The 20,903-nt window shown below is 35.9% G+C and overlaps 1 protein-coding gene across 5 annotated transcripts in view; it reads left to right on the plus strand.

Moving 5' to 3' along the window:
• Positions 1-20,903, plus strand: part of FTO (FTO alpha-ketoglutarate dependent dioxygenase) — a 245,058-nt gene that overhangs the window by 109,004 nt on the left and 115,151 nt on the right. For 3 of the 5 annotated variants that reach the window (XM_057429577.1, XM_057429573.1, XM_057429578.1), the window contains one exon: positions 3,135-3,259. The exons of 1 other annotated variant lie outside the window; for it this stretch is intronic. In XM_057429577.1, the coding sequence (XP_057285560.1) occupies positions 3,135-3,259 (125 nt within the window). Of the gene's footprint in view, positions 1-3,134; positions 3,260-5,141; positions 6,747-20,903 lie in introns of those variants that run through there. One more of the 5 variants, XM_057429576.1, reaches the window with a different exon arrangement.

Consider the following 20,903-nt stretch of genomic DNA (forward strand, 5'->3'; position numbering starts at 1 on the left):
GGGGCCTCTGCAGACAATTATCTGTCATTAGAAAACATTAAAAGAATTGAGACACAAGATCAGATTTTCTTTGATGGGATGTGCAACTACAGTGATGTTCAAAAGAGGTCATTTCTGCCCTTTAGAGCAGGGGTGGTATTGGCTGGGTTTCTGATGGGTTTTTATCAGTGTTGATGTGAGGAAATGGCTTTCCCAGCTGATAAAATCTTTGACCGAGTTTCTTGAACCCTTGACCTTTATCAGCCAAGGTATATATTGAATCCTTTTGTTAAAAATAAATCCCGTAACAAGTTACGTGGAAAATAAAACTTTGGAAGAAACATTTTTTATAATATTATTTTATCCCAAATTCTGCTTTATTTGTTACAATTTAGGATTTTTTTGAGATGAAAAGAATAGCACTTTATTAAGAAATGGCTCTATAAAAGCTACATATTGAAGCCTGCACTCACATTCTGGGTAACCTTATGGCCCTCAGCACTCTTAGAAAACAAGTAAATCAGTTGAATTGCTCTGTGATGGTGTTGTATGTTGCTTGATAGTACATCACAACATAGATGAAAGGTGTTAACAGAAGGCTGGAGCAATATAATTGTTCTCTCAGTAAAAAATAAATTATGTTCAGTTTCCAGAATTATGATGTTTTTGTAGATGGAGGGGGCTTTAGGTACTAGAACTCCATACCAAAGTTGCAATTTGGCCAAGCCATCAGAATTCGTACAAAAGTGTTATGTGACTGAATACTTAAAGAAGTGGTCACCCGTATTCTCTGATTGATAATACTCTAATCACATCATAATTTCATCAAATTTTAACTGAAAACTGTTTAGAAATTATCAGTTCTCCATGATCTACACTCTGGGAATCACTTATTTTGGCAATCTTGATGTTTGTGGCCTGCAAGTAACTACTTTCAGCTTTGTGAGGCAGAGCATCATTAAACTTAGTGGTTTTAAGCAGACTTGGAGAAAAGCAGACTTATAAACCATCAGCAGTGGATTTCCCTATCCCATCCAAGGATTCTGAGAGGGAAATCTTGTGCTGTAACCTAGCGGTATGGCTACAGTCTGTTCATCTTATAATAGAGAGATAAACTTTATTTATAGTGCTGAGTCAAGTATTGCACATGGTAAATATAAGAGTTAAGGCCCTAATAGGTATATTTATTCTGAATGACAAGAAGTATTAATTTACATCAGTGAAATAAAGTACATCTCCTCATCTCATATAAGCGTGGTCTTATTTGCTGAAGTCCTCTATCAAATCCTGCTTTAAACTGTGCAGCTGCTAGAAGTGAGTGCTGGAAGTGAGAGTGGAATCAGGATTGTTGGCGGATATTAGAGCTTGTGGAAAAGATGATGTAGGTCAGCGCAAGGGAAATCCATGTCAGAGAATCCTTATCTGAAAACGCTCTCTGGCTTTTGTTTTGCTTTGTAATGTCAAAACAGGGTCAAGAATGTGATCTGTAAAGATAGAGTTTTGAACATTTTGGGTTTTTTACAAGAAAATGTTCTTTTTGATATGTAAGTCTCATTTGACAGGGTAATGCGTTTTGGTAGGCCAACTGATAGAGCTGGGAATCAGGGAAGAAGATGCTTTTTTGCTCTTTATCATCTGATACTGGTGTAATAATATTATTTTCTGTCTCTGTAACCCCTGTCATGCTTGTCTCTTGGAACCACCATGGCAGGGGCAATGTTACCAGTACTTTACATAGTTTAAGAAGCATATAATCTGCATAATATTGTTTCTTATGGGGAAAAAAAAACCCAGCCAGTCAGGCCAAGGATAGATCTTCCTGTTTTCACAAGCTGAAGATAACAATCCTTTCTCTGACAGAATTCCCAGAAAAATCTTAGTGGGTGTATTTTTGGGCAGGGCAGAATATGATGTGGATGTGATGTTGAGGAGAAGGCAGTATGCCATGTCTTTGTTATGTTGTTCTCACAGGAGAGGCCATGCTGGGAGCAGGAATTGCAGCTTTTGGTGATGTCTGAGTTGTGTTTTCACTTCTATAACTACTCAGGTTATAAGCTTTTCTTTTTTTTTTTTTTTTGCCTCTTTCTCTGTGAAGACAAAAAAAAAAAAAGACATGCAAGCATTCTGTCCATTCAGTCATCCTTCCCAAAAGCCTTTAGACACTTTCATATGTCTGCAGAACATGAGACTGAAGGTGAGAATAGCAACAATAATTGACTATCAGTGGCTGGTTAAGGCAAGAAAGGCAAATATAGTGTCTTCACTGAAGGAAAACACTGCAGCATTGACAGTAGATCTCTGTTGTGGTCGGACTGCTGCACATCAAGTCAGCACATGTGTACTTGTTGACATATGTGTTAGTAATCAGGATGTGCTGTTTCTTTCCCAAGCTGGAAGACCTGGGGAAGCGTAGGGGAAGAACTGGTGAGCGAGTTGCTAGTTACAGGCAAAGATAGAGTGAGGGAGTTGGAGTTAGTTTGCTGGGAGGATGAAGGATGACAAGTTCTGCAGTTCCGTTACATCGTTGTTAACTGTTAACACAACATTTGGGAAGGCCAGGCAGATATTCCATTATCCTACTCCACAGATGACGTATCCATTCCGTGTGTGTATATATGCATTTTAGCAATTTATAATTTATTCTATAAATGAAAAAACAGGTTAAGACTTACTACTTGTTTACTTGAAATGTTTAGTGATAAAGAGAACATGAGGAAATCACCAGAAATTCCTCTCAGAAGACACACTACAAACAGATTATTTTCTTCTTTAGAAGGATCAAATGGGAGGGGGCAAGTCCTCAAATGAATGCTCTATTGAGGGAAACATTTCTTGATATAATTTGATACGAGGAAGTGTTTAGAAAGGAAAATAATTATCTCAAGAAAATGAGTGGTAGAATGCACAATGTCTTGTTATGTTACTTAAGGCGATGAGATTTTAAGGTTTACCTTATATGCCATGTATATTGATTAAATACCAAATATATGGCGGCCATTTCTAACCATCATTTACTGTATTGGTCTGTCAGCAGTGGAACAGTAATTTAAAAAGCTATTGATTTACTGTCCTAATTTTCTTATGGGCTTTTTATTAATTTTACACATTGTTTCCTATTTCTAGGTTATAATTTTTATGTGTTTTTTCCCTTTCAGACAAGCCTGGTCCTCTCTGAATTTCGAAAAGAGGAACAAATTGAGGAACAAAGGAATAAAACAATCAGGTGTTTCTTGCTAGTTCTTACAGAGCGACAAAGGCTGCGTAAGGAATGGACAGCAAGGTGAGAAATCTTTGAAAAATGGTAAGATAATTAAAATTGAAAACAAGTATATAAAACCCACTCGTATAAATCCCCTTTATAAGAGTGGGGGCAAGTTGATGTTTAAAAGAAAAATGTAAATTTTTACTGGTCAAATAATTTTTTTACTTGAATGGAATAGTCAATGTATTTGCTTCTGATTTCAGAGTTACTTGATGGGGTAGAATGTTTCCCTACTCTGTGTATAGAGTGCAGTCTACTGGTAATAGCTTCATACTGATATTGGAGGATTGGTATCACCCTAAACGTTTCCTCTTATTGCTTACAACATGAGCAGCACTCTTTGCTGGCATGCCATGCTAATAGCTACTCTTCTTACCTGCTTTCTTCACAATCCTCACATTTTCTGGTCCTGTCCAACCAGTGTTAACTGGGTTGTGTTGGGCAAGACTGGCATAAATTCCTATACTTTGTGTCATATAACTGTTTTATTATACTGGACTTCTTAAATTGAACTCATTGCCATGGTAAATCAGATGGTGGTGTTAACAATTTGAAAAAGTTGTTGAAGTTTTTATTTGAAAAAGTTTGTTACTGGAGTGTAGTCAGATGAATGCATTTCAGAAACTACAGGTACATCATACGTGTAATTCATTCAGAAGTACATGAATTCAAAAAGGAGAATTTCCACCATTTGCCACTTTGTGTCCTTCTTTTTAGCTGCTACGAGTTGATGTCACCTTTTTTCACATTTCTAAAAGCTATATATTTATAATCATTAAGTAATCTTTTTTCTTGTGATAAATAAAATTTGTAACAGTCTGAAATATTTCTACCAAATATTTACAATTTTCCTTTAAAATGAGATGTCCTGTGCTTACAATTCAACAGTTTTTCGTCAAAAGTATCTTTAATAGATTATGTTAATAAAAATTAGTAGTTCATTGGCATGATATTTTTTCACCTGCACTAAAGGTTCCAGTTAAGGGAGTTCTCCTGTGTTTTGTTAGTGTATAATACTGGAAAATTCCTGAAAGTTCTGCAAGATTGAGTTTGAAAAGTTAATTGTCGATATGGGATCTGACAGTTGAGTGGCTTTGCTGTTCCCAGTAATTACAGTGAGTGGACTTGAAACAGTTTAGAAGCTTTAGATAAAAATTCAATATTATTACATAGTACCAATTATTATACATATTAGAGGTTGTGTTTTGTAAGTTTGCGTTCTTGTGAGTATGGAATCTTTCTTTGCATACTAATCAGTTAAGATCTCAGAATAGAAAAGAGTTTAGTAAGGTGGGTCTACAATATTGTTGGTATTATCATGTGGCTTTTGTTTGTTCCTTTTTGAGGAATTTAAGAGATTTTTGTGGGGTATTTTTGCCTTCTGTCACCATGCCTACTAAATAATGCAAATGGTTCGGCTACACTGGAAACAGGGAAAATCGTGTAAGGCTTTGCTGTGGGCCACATATGTCTTTGTTGTGAATGTGAATAGAAAGCTTCCTAGAGATAAGAAAAGGCTAAACAATTCTAATGAGTGGAATATCCTTTTAGTGTTTGTTTAGTTCAACAGTAATTTCCCAATACACAAAGTCATCAGGAATTGTGGCAATCTGGACTCATTTAAAAGCAATGAGTGTTATGGTGGTTCTGGCCACTGCTTGCTCCTCGCAATGTAATCAGAGGCTGGTGTTGTATACAGTCTAGTCTTTGACAGAGAAACGCTGAAGTTCTTGTTGGGGGTGGGGAGAGGCACAAGCAGATGAAGTGCAGGCCTTCTTAAAACTAAACACCTGAAATAAAATTTCAAGAGCGTTCTGCCTTGAACGTTGTGAAAGAAAGTGTCCTTTGAGTATTAAATATCCATAATCCTTTTCTTTCCATTTGATGTTTCCCATTCCAGTGACCTATCTGAGAATCTCATCCGTATGATGTGCATAAACAGACTGTTACCATACACCTCACTTTACCTCATCAAAGCTCCAGCTAGATGTCTGGAATGAAGCACTGACTGTGGTAGCCATCGGGCATACGGTGGTGAAAGTTATAAAATGTCTGCTGTGGTACTAGCAGGGCTGCCCATGTTTTAGAGATCAGTCTATTGTGTACTTTGGAATTACATGAAAAAAATGTGCTTGGACAGGAAATAATTAGCACTTGTCAAAGGGCAGGCAATAGGTTACAGTATTTTACTTTCAATGGGCTATCAGGGGATCAGCTAGATTAGATAATAGATTTTTTTTCCTCAGGAAGTTAAATACAGATGACTCTAATTACTTTACATTGTGCATTAGAGAGCACATTATGAACAGTACAACTTCAAGAAATTTAGGTCAATGAAGGGAGGGCAGCTGACAAAAACTTTACAGTACTCTTGGTCTTTGCAGAGTTATGTAAGCATTCTGTTTCTCCATGGGTTTTATTTGCTTCATTGACACCTTACATAAAAAAAAAAAATGTGTGCTGGGAACTGTTACAAAATGAATGATTAAACTTTTAGAAAGATACCCTTTCTCAAGGAAAGGCATATGACCTGTTTCGGTATTTGTCTACTTGGCTATAGTATGTCCTTGTATCATTTGCTTTAAGCTTTACCACTAGCTCTGCATATCAATAAACTGAAATTACTCTTTCAGTTTTTATTCCAGCTCTGTAGTCCAAAACACATGATAGTGCACTTAGTGTTATGGCTCAAAATTTCATATGCTTTTGACTGTCATCAGTATTTTAAGTATCAGAGCAGCTCTTGAATGTGTTCAAGTTGTTCTGTTGTTGAGTGGTAGTGATCCAAAATACTGCTCAGGTAGGACTCAGCGAATGTCTTCTAAGTGTTAACAGAAATGGTCCAGAATCTCTGAAGCCCCAGATTTGTTTATACTGTACGATAGTGCCTGATGGACAGGTTATTATAGCTGTTAAAGAGCTGCTCTAGCCCTTTGAACTGACCCCTTATTGACCTCTGCTTATAGAAGGTCGCTGTTCAGCTTATAAAGTAAGGGGAACCTTAGATTCTACTGTAACAGAGGGTAAAGGGAACAGCTGTGAATTTTGGATGAACCATGCAAGCCTATATAGACTTTTTAGGGTCACTGTATGATAATGAAAATTGTTACCAAATTATATGGAAATTTAACAGCAATAGTGGGAAAGAGAGGGTGGAGTCTAATGCATTGGATTTGATAAATGAAGTGTGAAGTTACCCATCTGGCTCTAGACAGCCCCCTTTTCTCTACAAAAGGGAAACATTTAAAAATAACCATGGTACATCTAGAATCAATGACCCATACAGAGAGCTGGAATAGATCAAGATTTAATGGTGGCTGTGGAAGAAATTATCATTTGAAAAGTGAAACAAAGGATGAAAAAGTACAGTTCAATATCTGCACCTGATTAATTTTCAAAAAGGCCTTAATATTTTTATCCCATTGATGATACTATTAACTTTTTTAATTTTACTTTTTAACTGGAACCAGAAAAAATGTTGTATCAGAAAGGAAGAGTTTGGCCAAAGAGTGCCTGAATTTAAAGAGGGAACGTTGCACTTTTCCTGATCAGTAAATGCCCAGGAGAACAGGACTGTCATTCAATTTCTCCTTATAGAACTTGTATCATGTTATAGTTGTATTGTATTTAATATTTGCACTTAATTGCTAATAGTTTCTTGCCATGTTTTTCATATAAATACATTTATTACCAAACTAATTTGTCCTCCATAAATCAACAATAGATTAACATAAAAAGATAATGTTTAACTGCATTGAAATGGTTAACTGCAAGGAAAAAAATGTTTATTCAAATTATTATTAAAATAAGTCTCTTTTCATGCATAAATCTTAATTCTTCCAAAATGGCTTTATTATGATGCAGACTCTGATGTCCATTTCACTATTTCCCTGAATGGAATTGAACCATATCTCTCAGAGGAAATTCAGACAGGTAACGGAAAATGTGCAGTGTTGGGGATAGAGTCATAGAATCATAGAGTAGTTAGGGTTGGAAAGGACCTGAAGATCATCAAGTTCCAGCCCCCCTGCAGTGGGCAGGGACACCTCACACTAAATAATGTCAACCAAGGCTCTGTCCAACCTGGTTTTGAAAAGATAGACATAATAAATAGGAAAGTTTGATAGGAAAGATAAAATTATTTATGATTGTTGTATTTTCATAGTTGTGCTACTTAAGTTTTCTCTAAGTCATCATGTAATGACAAATTGGCATAGTGAAAAGAGAATAAGCATTCAATAAATAATTTGGACAAAAGTAAACACAAAACTCACCTGGTTCACGAGATAAACAGCAGAAAAGTATTAATTGATTCTATCTTTTAACAATCAATGGCTTAAGACCTTGCTTCATTGAAAGAGCACAATGAAAAAAATAATTTTTGTGAGGTCATTCACAACCCATAACTTTTTGTAAATCAGGTCACTGTGTATTTTTGGAATTGTTATATTTTTCCATTTTTTGCACACTTCAGGAATAAACCTCTTACTCATGACAAACCATATAAGTTTCAGGTTTTACGTCAAACTTGAGCTATAATTCCTTAGCATTCTTTGCCTTTGTCAAACCCCTTCTTAGATCTCACAATTTTGACAGAGCAATGTAAAGGTGTGTATTTTTTTTCTAGCTACAGTGAATGTTTGTCTTACTACTGAGATAGTCTTATTGCTCAGCAGTGAGATCTTGATTATGTGGATATTTATGTAGGAATTTAAATTGTAACTACATAGTGGGACAATGGAGTCCTAATCTCAGTTTTATACTGTGAATGCTGTTCAGTTTTATAGTAAGAACAACAAAGAATATGACAGTGAAATCCTAAAAGTGTACGCATGTTAAATGACATACACGCAACTGTTGTGGTTAGTTTATGTAACATTGGAATGACAGAATTTTTTTCATGTTGAAGATTCCAGTGTCCATGTTTCTGACATTATTAAGAATCTCAGTACACACAGCTGCGACATCTCCAGTTCACTTTCTCTAACAGTTGTCCTCTGTGGACAACATGTATGTCAGCTGGATTAGGTACACAATATGTTAGCAACATGCATAGACAAAAATTTTGATTTGTCAGTTTGGAACTTGTAGCAGAAAGAAAATTATATTCATATTCTTTGATATTCTTATTTTGTATGTGTGCATGCATATGCTCTTTAAAAGAAGAAAATGAAACTGTTCACCACCCAGTATGTAACCTAAACCAGTATTTCAAAAAGGAAATGTACAGTGTGACTTAGATGTCAGTGCTGACTACTGTATGTTAATAAGGAAGATATTTTGAGGGTGACGGAAAACCAACCTTGCAGCTTTCAAATGAATGGAGAAAACACTGCGACTTCAATGAAGTTGTCAAGTCTCCTGCTGTAGTTATGCTTAGACATCAGCTGCCTTGATTGACCTTTGACTTTTCTCCAGTTGCTTATTACCAGGCTTCTTTTGCTTCCCCTGACCCTTCCTGTTTTCTGCCTCTGTCTTTCACCTGTGCTTCTTGTCTGGAGGAGACTTTGAGGCAGCCAAGCTTGGGATCAATAGGTACAAGTACTTTGTGGAACAATGGAAATACTGCTTGATTAAATGCTGCTGTTTAACCACCACTATTCTTTCCTTTGAAACTGTCTTGACCCATTAGCCTTGAAAAGACTTTATGTTTACAAGCTGTGACTACTTACAGAAAATGCTGCTTCTTACCTTGTGATGTCACTATACACACAACAAATATGGTGCAAAATATGTTATTTGGTGTAGGAACTTAAAACAAGTAATATTATACTGCAGTCTAGTCAAAGTTGCAGAACTTCAGCTCTGTGTGAGGCTTCTGTTTGTGTCAGACTCTTCATTAAGGCACTTCATGGGGATTGTTTACTCTGAGGGTTTCCTTTACCGTTTTAGTTTAGTTTTAATGCTCCATTTCTGAAAACCATAAAGGGATGTGTCATCCCGTACCTGAATAACTACTGAATCAAAGTCCTTTGGCACTTCCCTGTTTTGATTTCATGCTTTTCTTCTTGTTATGTCAGATGGATTTTTCAAAAGGTGATTCAATGACAGTTCCAAATCTGACAACTGACACAAATTTAGTCCTTGTTTATAGTGCAATTAAGAGTTCCAAAACAAAAAGTGATGAAGAATTTTCCTGGTCTATCAGCATGCATTGATGTTTTGTTTTGGATGGGATTTTTTTTTTTTACTTATTTCGCCTGGACGTGCTTCTAAAGTCAGCATGGGTGACATTTCCTTATTTATGTAAGCTTTCATGATCGCAGTACAAGAAAGATAGTTAGTGTTGTTTTTCCAGTGGTTTGACAATGATTTGTTCACCACCACTGGGAGATCTGAATGCTGGAAATGGAGATCATTTTGTTTCCAGGCTGCAGGATACTGGAGATGGAATAGATCACGGAGGTAACAAATCTATAATCTGTGTAGACAAAGTGTTAGCCACATCATCAGACAGCTGGACCACAAAGTAGCATTGACATCAGCTGTCATCATCCCTGTAAGAGAGACTGGTGTCTGCCAGAGGCAGGGGAAAAGAGAAAAGCCTGGAGAATTCAGTGTGGTGCACAGTGCTCTGCAGCTGCCCACATTAGCTAAAGACCTGGTGTTATAAATTAGGGATAAAGTGAATGGTCCAAAGAATGAAAAATTATCATATATTAATTTTGTTCTATCCACTGAGGTTTCTTTGGTCTGCAATACCAATCCATACTTTCCTTGGCCTTCAGCAGAATGTGCTAATGTCAAAGTATGTAACATGTCCATAAAACCACTTACAAACTTAGTATGCATTAAAACTCTGTCTAAAACTAGACATTCAAAATTAAGCAACTCTAAAGATAGAATTCTATATTCTGTAAAATAGTAGAAGCCTTATCCAAACAGGACTTTAATGTTGTTAGTAACATTATTGTCACAGCTTTATCTGTCACAAAGCTGAATTGAATAAATTTAATTTGGAGGATCCATGTTAAATAGTCTGTATACATTACCAATACAGGAAAAGTAGAGGGTAACATAACAGGTTTTTCTAGCCAAGTGGTGTGCTTATCATGTTATGGCATGAGTGAGCAGATGCTTACATAAGTTCATGACTGAAGACTTAAATGCTGTCAGCCTTATGTTATTAAAGTTTTTCCACATATATAGAACTTGATGGCTCCAGGGATTGGTCATGAAATACAAAGCCTTTTGTTTTCAGGTCAGCACTTCAAATATGGTTCAGGTAGATAGTGCCAAAAATTATTCCCAGTGGGTATCTGTTTGATGGCCTGTGTGAAATGCGTGGGTTCTTAAGCCCTACTAGGCAGGTGTGATATCACATAAAGCAACTGTTACAGCTGACACTAATTGGTACACTTGCTGGCATTTTTCAGAGCAGCCAAAAATTAAATGGATATAGAAACTGAGTAAGATGCTGTCAATGCTCTAAGCAGTCTAGACCATGGTTGTAAGGTAGTGATAAGCCAACGAATATCATGGCTGACTGTGAGCAAAAAGAGGGTGTGAATCTGTTGCTTTGCTCTACAGTTTGCTTGTGCTGAAAGGTACTGTAATGTACACAGATAATCATATGAGCCATAGCAAATTATTGGACAATGTTAACATCATTGGACAAGAGGGAAGTGCAATCCGCCAGGAGGTGAAAGAATGGGTTGGAAATGCATCAGCTGATCAGAGAAACTAAGATGAACTGGAGAACAAAATTGGATTGCCTTTTTTTGTTTGTTTGTTTTCTAATGGATTTTTATGGATTTTTATTATTAATTTACTTTCCTTATTTTCGCTACTAAACAGTTTAATTTGGCTATATTACTTGTACTGTTTCTTTTGTCTAAATTTTTAAATCCTAATGTATAATTTCTGTGCAATTATTAAATTATAAACTATGATGTTTCAAATAGCTAAAAAGGGAAGCATTTCTTATGCTTTGTCAAGTTAGAGAACTTGGGAATCTGTTATGTAGCACACATTTTTTTTTGTATTTTGTTATTTTGTTAAGGGACAGCAGCCCAAATAACACAGCACTTAAAGCATATGTAGTAGTGGCAGAAGAAAATCCTACTATGACTTACTTAAGTGGCTTAGCCAACTGAGAACAGTTCTAGGTATGCAACACCCCAACTGAGTGGTAATTCACAATACTCATATTTCATATTGCTATATTCTAGAGATTATCTGGCCTGGGTTGGTGGTGGAGCAGCTACAGCTCATGGGTAAGAAGGCTGTTAAAGTAGCATCAGTGGATACGAATTATATAATTAGAAATCAAGATAAATAATGGAAACAAAAAGGTGTCTTGAGATATACCAAAAAGACTGAGAAACAGGCTCTCAAAATGCAGCGTTTATGGGGGAAGCTAAGAAAAGGCTATTGAGTATTGAAGTAAAAGCAGTATACTAGGAGAAAACAGTATTCTGTTGGAAAAGGAAAGTTCTGAGAATTCTAAGAGCTACTAATAAGAGGGTGTCCCACTTTCTCTACAAGGGTAAGCTGAATGGATCCATTAGTTATGCCTGTGGATGTGCTAGAGTTAGATTTAACTCCAGATTATGCTGGAAGTAATTCTTTGTACAGGTTTAGAAAATAGTCTTAATTTTTTTGTTGGTTGTTTCTTAGGCAACTTAACGTTTTCTCATTTTTATTTTCTCATATTTAGTAAAATCAACATTTGGTTTTTCTGAGTTCTGAAAGATATTCTCATCAAACTTATTATCGACCACCCACTAAAGGTAGATTTGAACAAGTGCTCAGGAGATGTAAGGTGATCAGTGTGTCCATTTCAGTGTAGGTGACTTGCTAGCTACACAGCATGTTTATTGTAAGGCATAATTTACTACATACAAGGTCTGCTTATTTTATAATAGGCTGTCCTAAAAGCATTTTAGGTATTTGCCCTTCTTTTCATACTTGGAGATATGGATAATCCCAAAATCCAGATATGTGTCTTGGTGAGGGGAAGGTTGTAGGAGGAGAAAGGAGTGGAGGAAAGGGGTTTGAGAGGTAAGAGGGTTGTTGGAGGATTTAAACGGTTTTGTTTGCCTGTAGGTGACACTGTTGCATCATTTATCTGTACATTTTCACATCTCTTGTCCAGGGACAAAAAAAAAAAAAAAAAAAAAGAGATAAAAAAATAATTAATTAAAAAAAATTTAGATTCAAATAAATACATTACATGAATGATTGCTTAAACCTAGGCTAGAGAGTAGAGTCTTAGATGCATGTAGATGAATTACCTGTTCTCTTTCCCAAAGATGGCAGCAGTTTATAATATTATTTTCTGACTAACTAGTTTGCTAGCAGTGCATCTTCAGTTCAGTATTCCCTTGATAGGGAAGATGCTAAAAGGATTGCTCTGCATGTTTCTAAAGACTAATGTAATAAACCAAGATGGTAATACTCTGATGAAAAGAAAAATAATCTTAATTTGCTGCTAAATTATGGTAATATAAAGTTAAAATGTTTTTCTTTGCTCAAGTCATTTAAATTAATAATGTGTGCCATTAAGTGGAATCTTGCAGAGGATTTTTTTCTTCTTTGCCATTAAGTATGCTGCCTACAGAGAAAATGAAATATTCTATGAAGCTTGAGCAATCATCTATCTCTAAACTACAGTGTGCCTGCTGCCAGATGTTCAGGTGCTGGTGCTGCTGCTTTGACATGTATATCTCTTCCAGGCAAAAAAACCCAATATATACATCAGTCCAGGTGCGAGGTGGCCTTGCCAGCAGACCTGCCTCCTCCTAGCTGTGACACTCATCCACTCCCCGTCAGAACGTGTACGTTAGAAGGGGTTTGTAATTAACCCCTGGAACGCATAGGTTTCACTAAAGTGATGTGCACAGTAATGATATTGTTAGCTTCCTTAATTTCTAGTTTCACCATCAATTATGCCATGTGTTTCATCCAGTTGGTGCTACCCTCCCAGTGTTAATTATAACCTACAAGACTGTTACAGTTAATTTTATGGCAAGCATATTGTCTCTTCAAGGCTCCATAGCAGCTCATAAATTATCTTGAAGGTAAAATGTAACTTGGGGAACTAGTTATGAAAATTCCATCCATCTCGCTTAGGAGGTGCAGCTGCTACTGTCAGCTGCCTCACTGCTGCATTGTGAAGGAATTATGGTGGGTCAAGTTTAAGAGCCTAGGCCCGGGCTGTCACTGAGGAGGAAGGCTGTCTTGGCCCTGTCAGACAAGTACCTTCTGCCAATCCCTTGTGGTTTCGCTTTGCAGGCAGTAAAAGGCAGGCAGTGCAGGTGAATAGTCCCCAAGCTGTCTCTATTCATTACTTTACAGAAACTTGTTTTAGGTAGGCAGGTACGGAGACCTTTTCACTGTTGTCATAATGTAAGGCATCATCTGCAAAGTGCAAGATAGATAACTCTATAAATAACTCGCTGTTCTGTTGAGCTGGGGTGGTGGAGGGAAGATGATCAGTGCTGTAGATGCACGTGAAATAGCTCGCTGGTTTGTAAAATGACTGTTGGTTTAATTGTAGTAATAGCTTGATTTGGAAGAGCACATCTGTTCACTTTTATTGTGCATACACAATAAAAGGAGGTGCAATTTAACTGTGAAGTAGTTTGTGTTGGAGTTACACATGAAATAAATTAGCATGGGTTTACATTGGAATTATTTATGACATCTGTGTGTGTCCCATTTTTTTCTGAAGGAATTGCAAATGCTCATTTTCTTTTAAAAAAGGGGGTAAGAATAAAGAAAGCAAGCAGCCTACTACTTTAACCAATGAGCTCAGCATTCAGTGCTATTTATATTTTTGTCATATACGTTATTACTATAATGCCTTATTCTGCTTCTTATAATAATAATACAAGACTACCATAAAGATATAAGGCCTTATTCTGCTGGCTCTTCCTGTAGTATTTTGTATTTCAGAAGTTTTAAATGCAGTCAAGGTTTGGGTATTCCTTTAAGAGTAAAACCTCAGTACAAATCTAATTTCCTGAGAAGTTTTTTTTCCTTCCACTATTTTACCTTTCGAAAGAACTTCTGTGTTTACAGTGTTGTTTCCTAACCTCATTTACAGCTGGGAAGGCATATGAGAAGGAAGACTGAAAGCTGATACTTAACGCATTTCCATAGGCAACTGCTGTGCAGATGTGAATAAGTAAATGTTGTGAATTCAATTGAGGACAAAATGAACAAACACAATAATGAAAACCAGAAAGGATAATGCATATAAATATACATTGTTCATTAGTTTTGTCAGTCGTTGTTCAGTTTTAATTATTCTTGATCATTCATTATACAGGGAAGAAAAATGTTTCTAAATACTGCTGACTTTGGGAATTGGACCTCTACTGTGTTTGCTAAGTGGGAGGAAGAAGGCTGATTAGAGAGTGCAAATTAGTACACTTTTAAGGTATGTTCATTATTGCTTTTCCCTTGGAATTTACAGGAAAAGTGATATCTTTTGGAGGTCCATTATTTTCCCACAGTTAACAGGATTCTTTTCAGTGTACTCTCAGAAGAAACTCCTAAGTTTTAACTGCCTGGAATCTTGTGTTTGTGTTTGTTTAGTTTATGTGCAGGGAAGCTGTGCATTAGGCAGAGCCTTGGGCAACATGAAGCGTAAAACCAGGATTTCCTCAAGAGTAGACCCAAAGGCGTTGCCTCTCAGAAGCAAAGTTCCTTCTTGGCTTCATCTTTGTCTTGTCATTCACAGAAGACATGGGGGAAAAATTGTAATTGCTGCTAGCATCTATCAGCTAATGCGGGGTTACTTCACCTGGTCATCTATGTCATTATCTCTTACATTGTAGGATGTCAATTACTGTACAAATATTGTCCATTGGTATTACAAAGCAGTTCCTCCATTGTGGGGTACTTCCCTGTTGTGATTCTGCCTGATGACTGGGACGTATCTGTAGTTGCTGTAGTATAGTTCTCACTAAATTGTCTATGAATTTGTGCAGGTAGAGAAGGTTGGGACAGGGAAGAAGTGTCAGAATTTTTGTGACCCATACTGTTTTCTGAAGGGATGAGTGCTAAGTGTTTAACAATGTAACATTAATTTTGCTTAAAATCACATAAAAGTATCTGGGTTGTTTTGACCATCATCGTCTTCTCTCAGATTGATTTTATACTGTTGTTATATTGCTGAGTTCAGGAGAGCTACTCTAGATTTAAGTTAATGTAGCTGAGAAGAGGGAGAATCAGGGCACAGGTCCTGTTAAGTATCCTTCACATTTTCTTGTTATGGAATCTCAGACTTCTATTGTGACACTGCTGAAGAAAGACATATCTGATTGGAAAAGTCTTTATGGCTTGTAATTAGGCAGGTAAAATGGTCATTACCAAGTAGTTCTCTTAAATATAAGAAATCTCTTTGTGCAATTGAATGAGAAAACCTTTTTACAGAATAAAGTGCCTTTGTTTCTTGGCTCTTGGCCAACTTCAATAGGAAAAATTTTTGGGGAAAGTGATTGAACTATGTAAGATTGTGAATGAGGTTTTTAGGAGGTTTTTAGGAAGATGGATGAAAGTAGCTGTAAAATAATGGAGGACAGAATAACTGCAGAGTTGGATTCAGACCACTCAGTTTTTACAGGGAGATGCATTTAAAAAAGTGTTGCTGTTTCTTGCTTAACATGACTCAATATGTTCTTCTGAATCAACAACCCAAGAAGAAAATGAATTTTAAAAAAAGCCTCAGTATTAGATTTAAAAAAAAAAAAAAAAAAAAAGTACCCAACCAAAACAATCAAACCACATTTGGGAAAAAAGGGAGCTTTTCAGTGGCTTTAGAATCTCATTTATAACACACAGAATTTAATTTTTATTGTAAAAGTAGTAATTTAAAAGAACACAGACTCAAATACTGTGTTTACCAATTAAGTGTGGTATCAGCCAAATGCATTTCTAAGAACAAAAATAATGTTGTAGCTCAAGTATATGTAAATATCAGAGGGATTTAAATCCATGATAGGTTGTGCAGATCAGTGTTGAATCTTTGTGCTTCAAAATATATATAGGAAAAAAAAAATTAATTTTTTTTTTTTTTTTTTAGTTTTCTGCTTGTTGATTGTTAATTATAAGTTCCAGTAGCATGGAAAGATCTTTATGCGTATTGAGTCTTGTGAAATCCATGGAGCGCAGAATGCAGTTGCTTATTCAGTTTGCCTATAAAAACTAGTTCTCAATACTGCTGTTTTATTGTACTCTAATATAGTACATTCTGATGAAAATAATTTTTCTTTTATTTCTCAATATTCCAATGCCTGCTCTTTTGTTACTCTGAGATGGAAAATTACTGTTCATCACTGCCATTTTAGGGCCTTTTGATCTAATTGCTCTCTGTGTGTAAAGTAGTGGTTTTCTAATTCACGTTGGGTGAGACATTCAAAACATTCTGAGTAGAATTCTGGACTACCAAAATACTATGCAAATTTAATTGTGTAATTAAAGTTACACGATTAAGAAGCATGAGGATAATATGTATTTGGTTCCTGGCTGAACAGTAGCATTAAACGAGATAATTTCAAAAATGTATATGGTTACTTTGAAGGAATATAGCTTGGAACAAAATAAATAACATCGCTTACGTGTTTGAATTTTCATGTGTTTTGAAACAAACTACTTGAAGTATATGTCTGAATAGTATAATATGAATTTAGGTCCTCTTGTCATTAGTCCTTCAGTTTAACTGTGCACACAGAAGAACTTTGACAAGACATATTCTTGGTTTGATGGATATGGACTATATTTAGGGATTTCTCTCTACAATGTCCTTCTGTAAAAGGAAATCTTGGTCTCTCTTCAGAGTGTTTTAAAACGAACTAACCAAACCAAACAAATAAATCACCAAAACAAAACAAAAAAACCCTTTGAACTTTATAAGGTATCTATATTTATGAAATACATAGTTTTTATTTTTTCTCACTAGAACCTGTGAGCACATTCATAGCATGCCAACAGAGTTGCTGATCTTAAAAAGTGCTGACTGATCTTTTCTGCACACTCCTAACTGCTAACTTTATGGAAAATACTAATCCTTCGATTTTTACTAATTTTTATTTTTACCCTACAAATAAAGCTGTAAGAAAACAGCATGAGAAACGTCAGAAGATAAAAGGTTTCATTTTTATGCTTAGGTGTACAGCTTTTTAAAATGTATCAGTTATTATGAGGTGCAATTGATGATGAAAACAGAAAAATAATTTTGTTTGCCCGCTCATTTTTTTTTTTGTTCAAAGCCTGACCTTTCTTTAAGCATATTATTTTTCTGTGTCGCATACACAAAAAAAAAACCCAAACTTCTACAAGATTTATTGGTGTTTGTATGAAAAAAATGAAAGGATTTTCATGTTTTGTAAGAAACTTAATACACTTTCACAGATGGCCCAGCTCAGGTGTGATTTTAATTATGAGATAAAACAAAGCCCAACACAGTAGGAAGTAGTCTTAATAAACAGCCTGAAGCTTTTGTCTTTATGTGTCAAAAAGCCTTTTTATTGCGTGATGAAAAATTTTTTTAATAGCTGTTTCTAAAAATGCTTGAAAAAAATAGCAGGGCTTCCAAAGTTCAAGTGAGTTATTTTGGTCAAGTGACAAATAAGAACTTATTTTTTTTTTCCTATTTCTTTTTTCTTCCCAGTAAGTTTACAGACTTCTGCTGGAAAACAGTTAAAAAATTCATTAATAATAATTAAATCTGCAAGGACACAAATACTTTATTTATATCATTTTCTAATTAGATGTAGCCCTTGTTTGTTGGTGTATAACATTGCTTAGCAGTAACAAAACCTGAGAATTTAAGCCTAGGTTAAACTGCATCATCAGTAACTAATATTCATTTAAACCTTGCTGTGGTATTCAGCCTTCATTATTAAAACACAACTAGTATGATCCTGTTGTTAAATATTACTAATATAATAATGTTGTACTGTCTTTCCCTTAGTGGGGAATTATGAGGACCTCATGTTAAGACCTCAGTGTCCTGACATAGTTAATTATCCATAGATAATGATTTCAGCAGTAGCTGTTATGAACATCACAACCTCACTGTTAAGGGCTTAATAAATATTTGCAGACTCAGGTGCAGAGCACTTATGTACTCCTCTACAGAAGCAAACAGCTGTGGTTGCTTCCCTGCACTATACATCACATACAGTGTCTCATTTGTTGTGGCAAACCTAATGGTGCAAACAGCAAGCTTTATGTCCTGCCTTATACTGCGGTAATATTTGTTGCAGATACGCTAAATTATCTTTCACAAGTCATCTGTCTTTTCTAAAACAAAAATATCTTAGAAAGCTGAAACTTCCGGGGTTCATTATTTGGATGTTGTGTATATTGATCAAATTATTTAAAACTTCATTTTAGAGTATATAACCACCATCACCACTGATGCTGGAAGGTGGAAAACTATAATCAGATGGTTCCCAATTGAATTCGGTATAAGTGAGCTTACTTTTAGGGAGCAGTTATATCTAATAATTACTTCAATTACAGGACAGTGAAAAGCATGGACGTAATGAACTTTTATAAGTAATACAGGTTAGGGATTTTTATTTCTGTGTGGTTGAACACATGTCAAGGAAGGAAGTAAAAATTCAGGTAGGTGTCCATCACCTTAAATTGTGGTTTGGAATATTGGGTGGTTCCTAAATAGCATCTATCTTTAATGTGTGTTGAATAATGGAGTGAATAATGGAATGAAAAGAGGAAATGCTAAGTTTATGTATGTGGCAGTGGGACAATTTTTATGGTCTTTGAGTAGTAGTCAGTAAGCCTCTGTCTAACCAGTCACAATACTAGTACTCTTCGAAGTGATACTCAACAACTTGTTTAGTATTCAGTAAAAAAAAAAAAAAAAGTAAAAAAAAAAAAAAAAAGGTTGGATTTTCCCACAGATTTAAATGCTTTCAACAAAGGCCTCAAGGAGATTTTTTTATTATTTCCCCCCCCCCCCCCCCCCCCCCCCCCCCCCGAAATTTTCCATTCTCTGCTTCCCCCTTGTCTTCCATGCATCCTTGGTCCTTATCTTTTCCATTTTTGCATCTCTCTTCTAGTCATATTCATCTTGTGTTATGAGAAGGTAGAATAGAAGTGGTAATCTATAATAAATTAATGATGTATTTCAAGCTCTTGATCATGTGCTGGCTGTGGGAGCATTTAGAAGAATAGTATGTGGTCCATATTCTGTACAATTCATAGTCCAGTTTAGGCAGGAGAATGATTAATGTGTCTCTCGTCCTCTTTCATCATCCACTGTGATTCTCAGTTTATGTAATGCCAGATGCTCTACCAGTAGTTATTTTTTCTAGGATTTCTAAGAAATAGGTAATTGATGAGTAAGGGTGGCCATCGTAGTTGCCTTGATGGGTGCCTGGACTTGCAGGGATGCTGCGAAGCGTTCATCCTTAGCACTGATCAGCCTGGTCTCTGAGACACTTCTAACTTATTTCTGTCAAACACACAAACATCCAGCAAACTTTGAAGAGACTTTAGGAAGCTTTGCGTGTCAGTGTTAATATTACCGTTAGCATTATGTTTCAACTGAAGTTAAGATTATGTTGCTTATTCAGACACCAGTTAAGGCTTTGATACAAACCTTGAGGAAGGAGCTTTCATTCTGACTTTCATCCTGTGCACAATAGATTATGTCTTTCTACTTGTTAATCCAATTCTGCTGATTGACTCAAAGTGAAACAAAAGCTGGCAATACTGGTCTGTTTTACTCTCACAGATGCCACATTCTCCTTCCATGCTGGATGTAAGTAATGCTGACGGCTAACATGTCACCAACATGGCCTGGCTATCTGGCCAAGTCATTAATGTCAGATAAAATACCAAAAGTAAACAAAAGAGGCTGGTTTTAAGTGGTGCTAGACTTGTCAGTTTTAAGTGTTATGTCTCACCATCAAACAGAAGACACAGTGGCAGTGCTTGCTTCCCCTTAATTTTAAATGGTGCAAACCTTAAAGTTACTTGAAAAAACGCACTCATGATTCTAGGATTAAAATTCAACATGAGATTAATTTTACTGCAATTACATACCTTTTTACTTGAGTGCACTTCAAAATTTGTTTGGTATCTAGTCTGTCGGTAACCTATGCCCCTTTGAGTCATTAACAAAATGTAACTGATCTTCATCTGTTTTGTTGGGGTGGGGGGGTTAATCTTCAATATAATCAAGGCAAGAAGCTTTTGGCTCACAAAAGTAAATGTTTTCTATCCTTTGTTGTCAGATCCCACAATTTTCTCTACAGCAGACTTAAATGAAACAGAAAACTGATATACTGAGCCACTGGAATTGCAGTCTTGTAATTTAGAAATATCCATTTTATCCCTTATAATTTCTTCACTAAGATTCTTCAGTCTGAATCTGATACAGGTAGGAGCCAAGACAAACAGTAACCATTTATAACTGTTCAGACCAGTTTGGATTTCACCAGAATGTAAAGCCAAAGAGTTCTTGGCTTTGTTTCATGTGTCTTACAAGTATGGAAAGTACATTTAAATTGTACTGTTCAGAGTAGCTCTGTGTTTCTGTAACATCTGCAAGCTTTTATTTTCAGCATTAGAAAGATGTGAAAATACTTGTGCATTAAACTATATTTATCAGGTGAAGAACTTGGTGGAAGGTCCTTTAACTTACTAGAGACTGTGTACACAAAAAGCTATCTCCAGTCCT

This window comes from Pezoporus wallicus, unplaced genomic scaffold (assembly GCF_028554395.1).
Source record: "Pezoporus wallicus isolate ANWC-B61680 ecotype Strahan unplaced genomic scaffold, APGP_CSIRO_Pwel_v1 contig_13784, whole genome shotgun sequence".
Lineage (NCBI taxonomy): Eukaryota > Metazoa > Chordata > Aves > Psittaciformes > Psittacidae > Pezoporus > Pezoporus wallicus.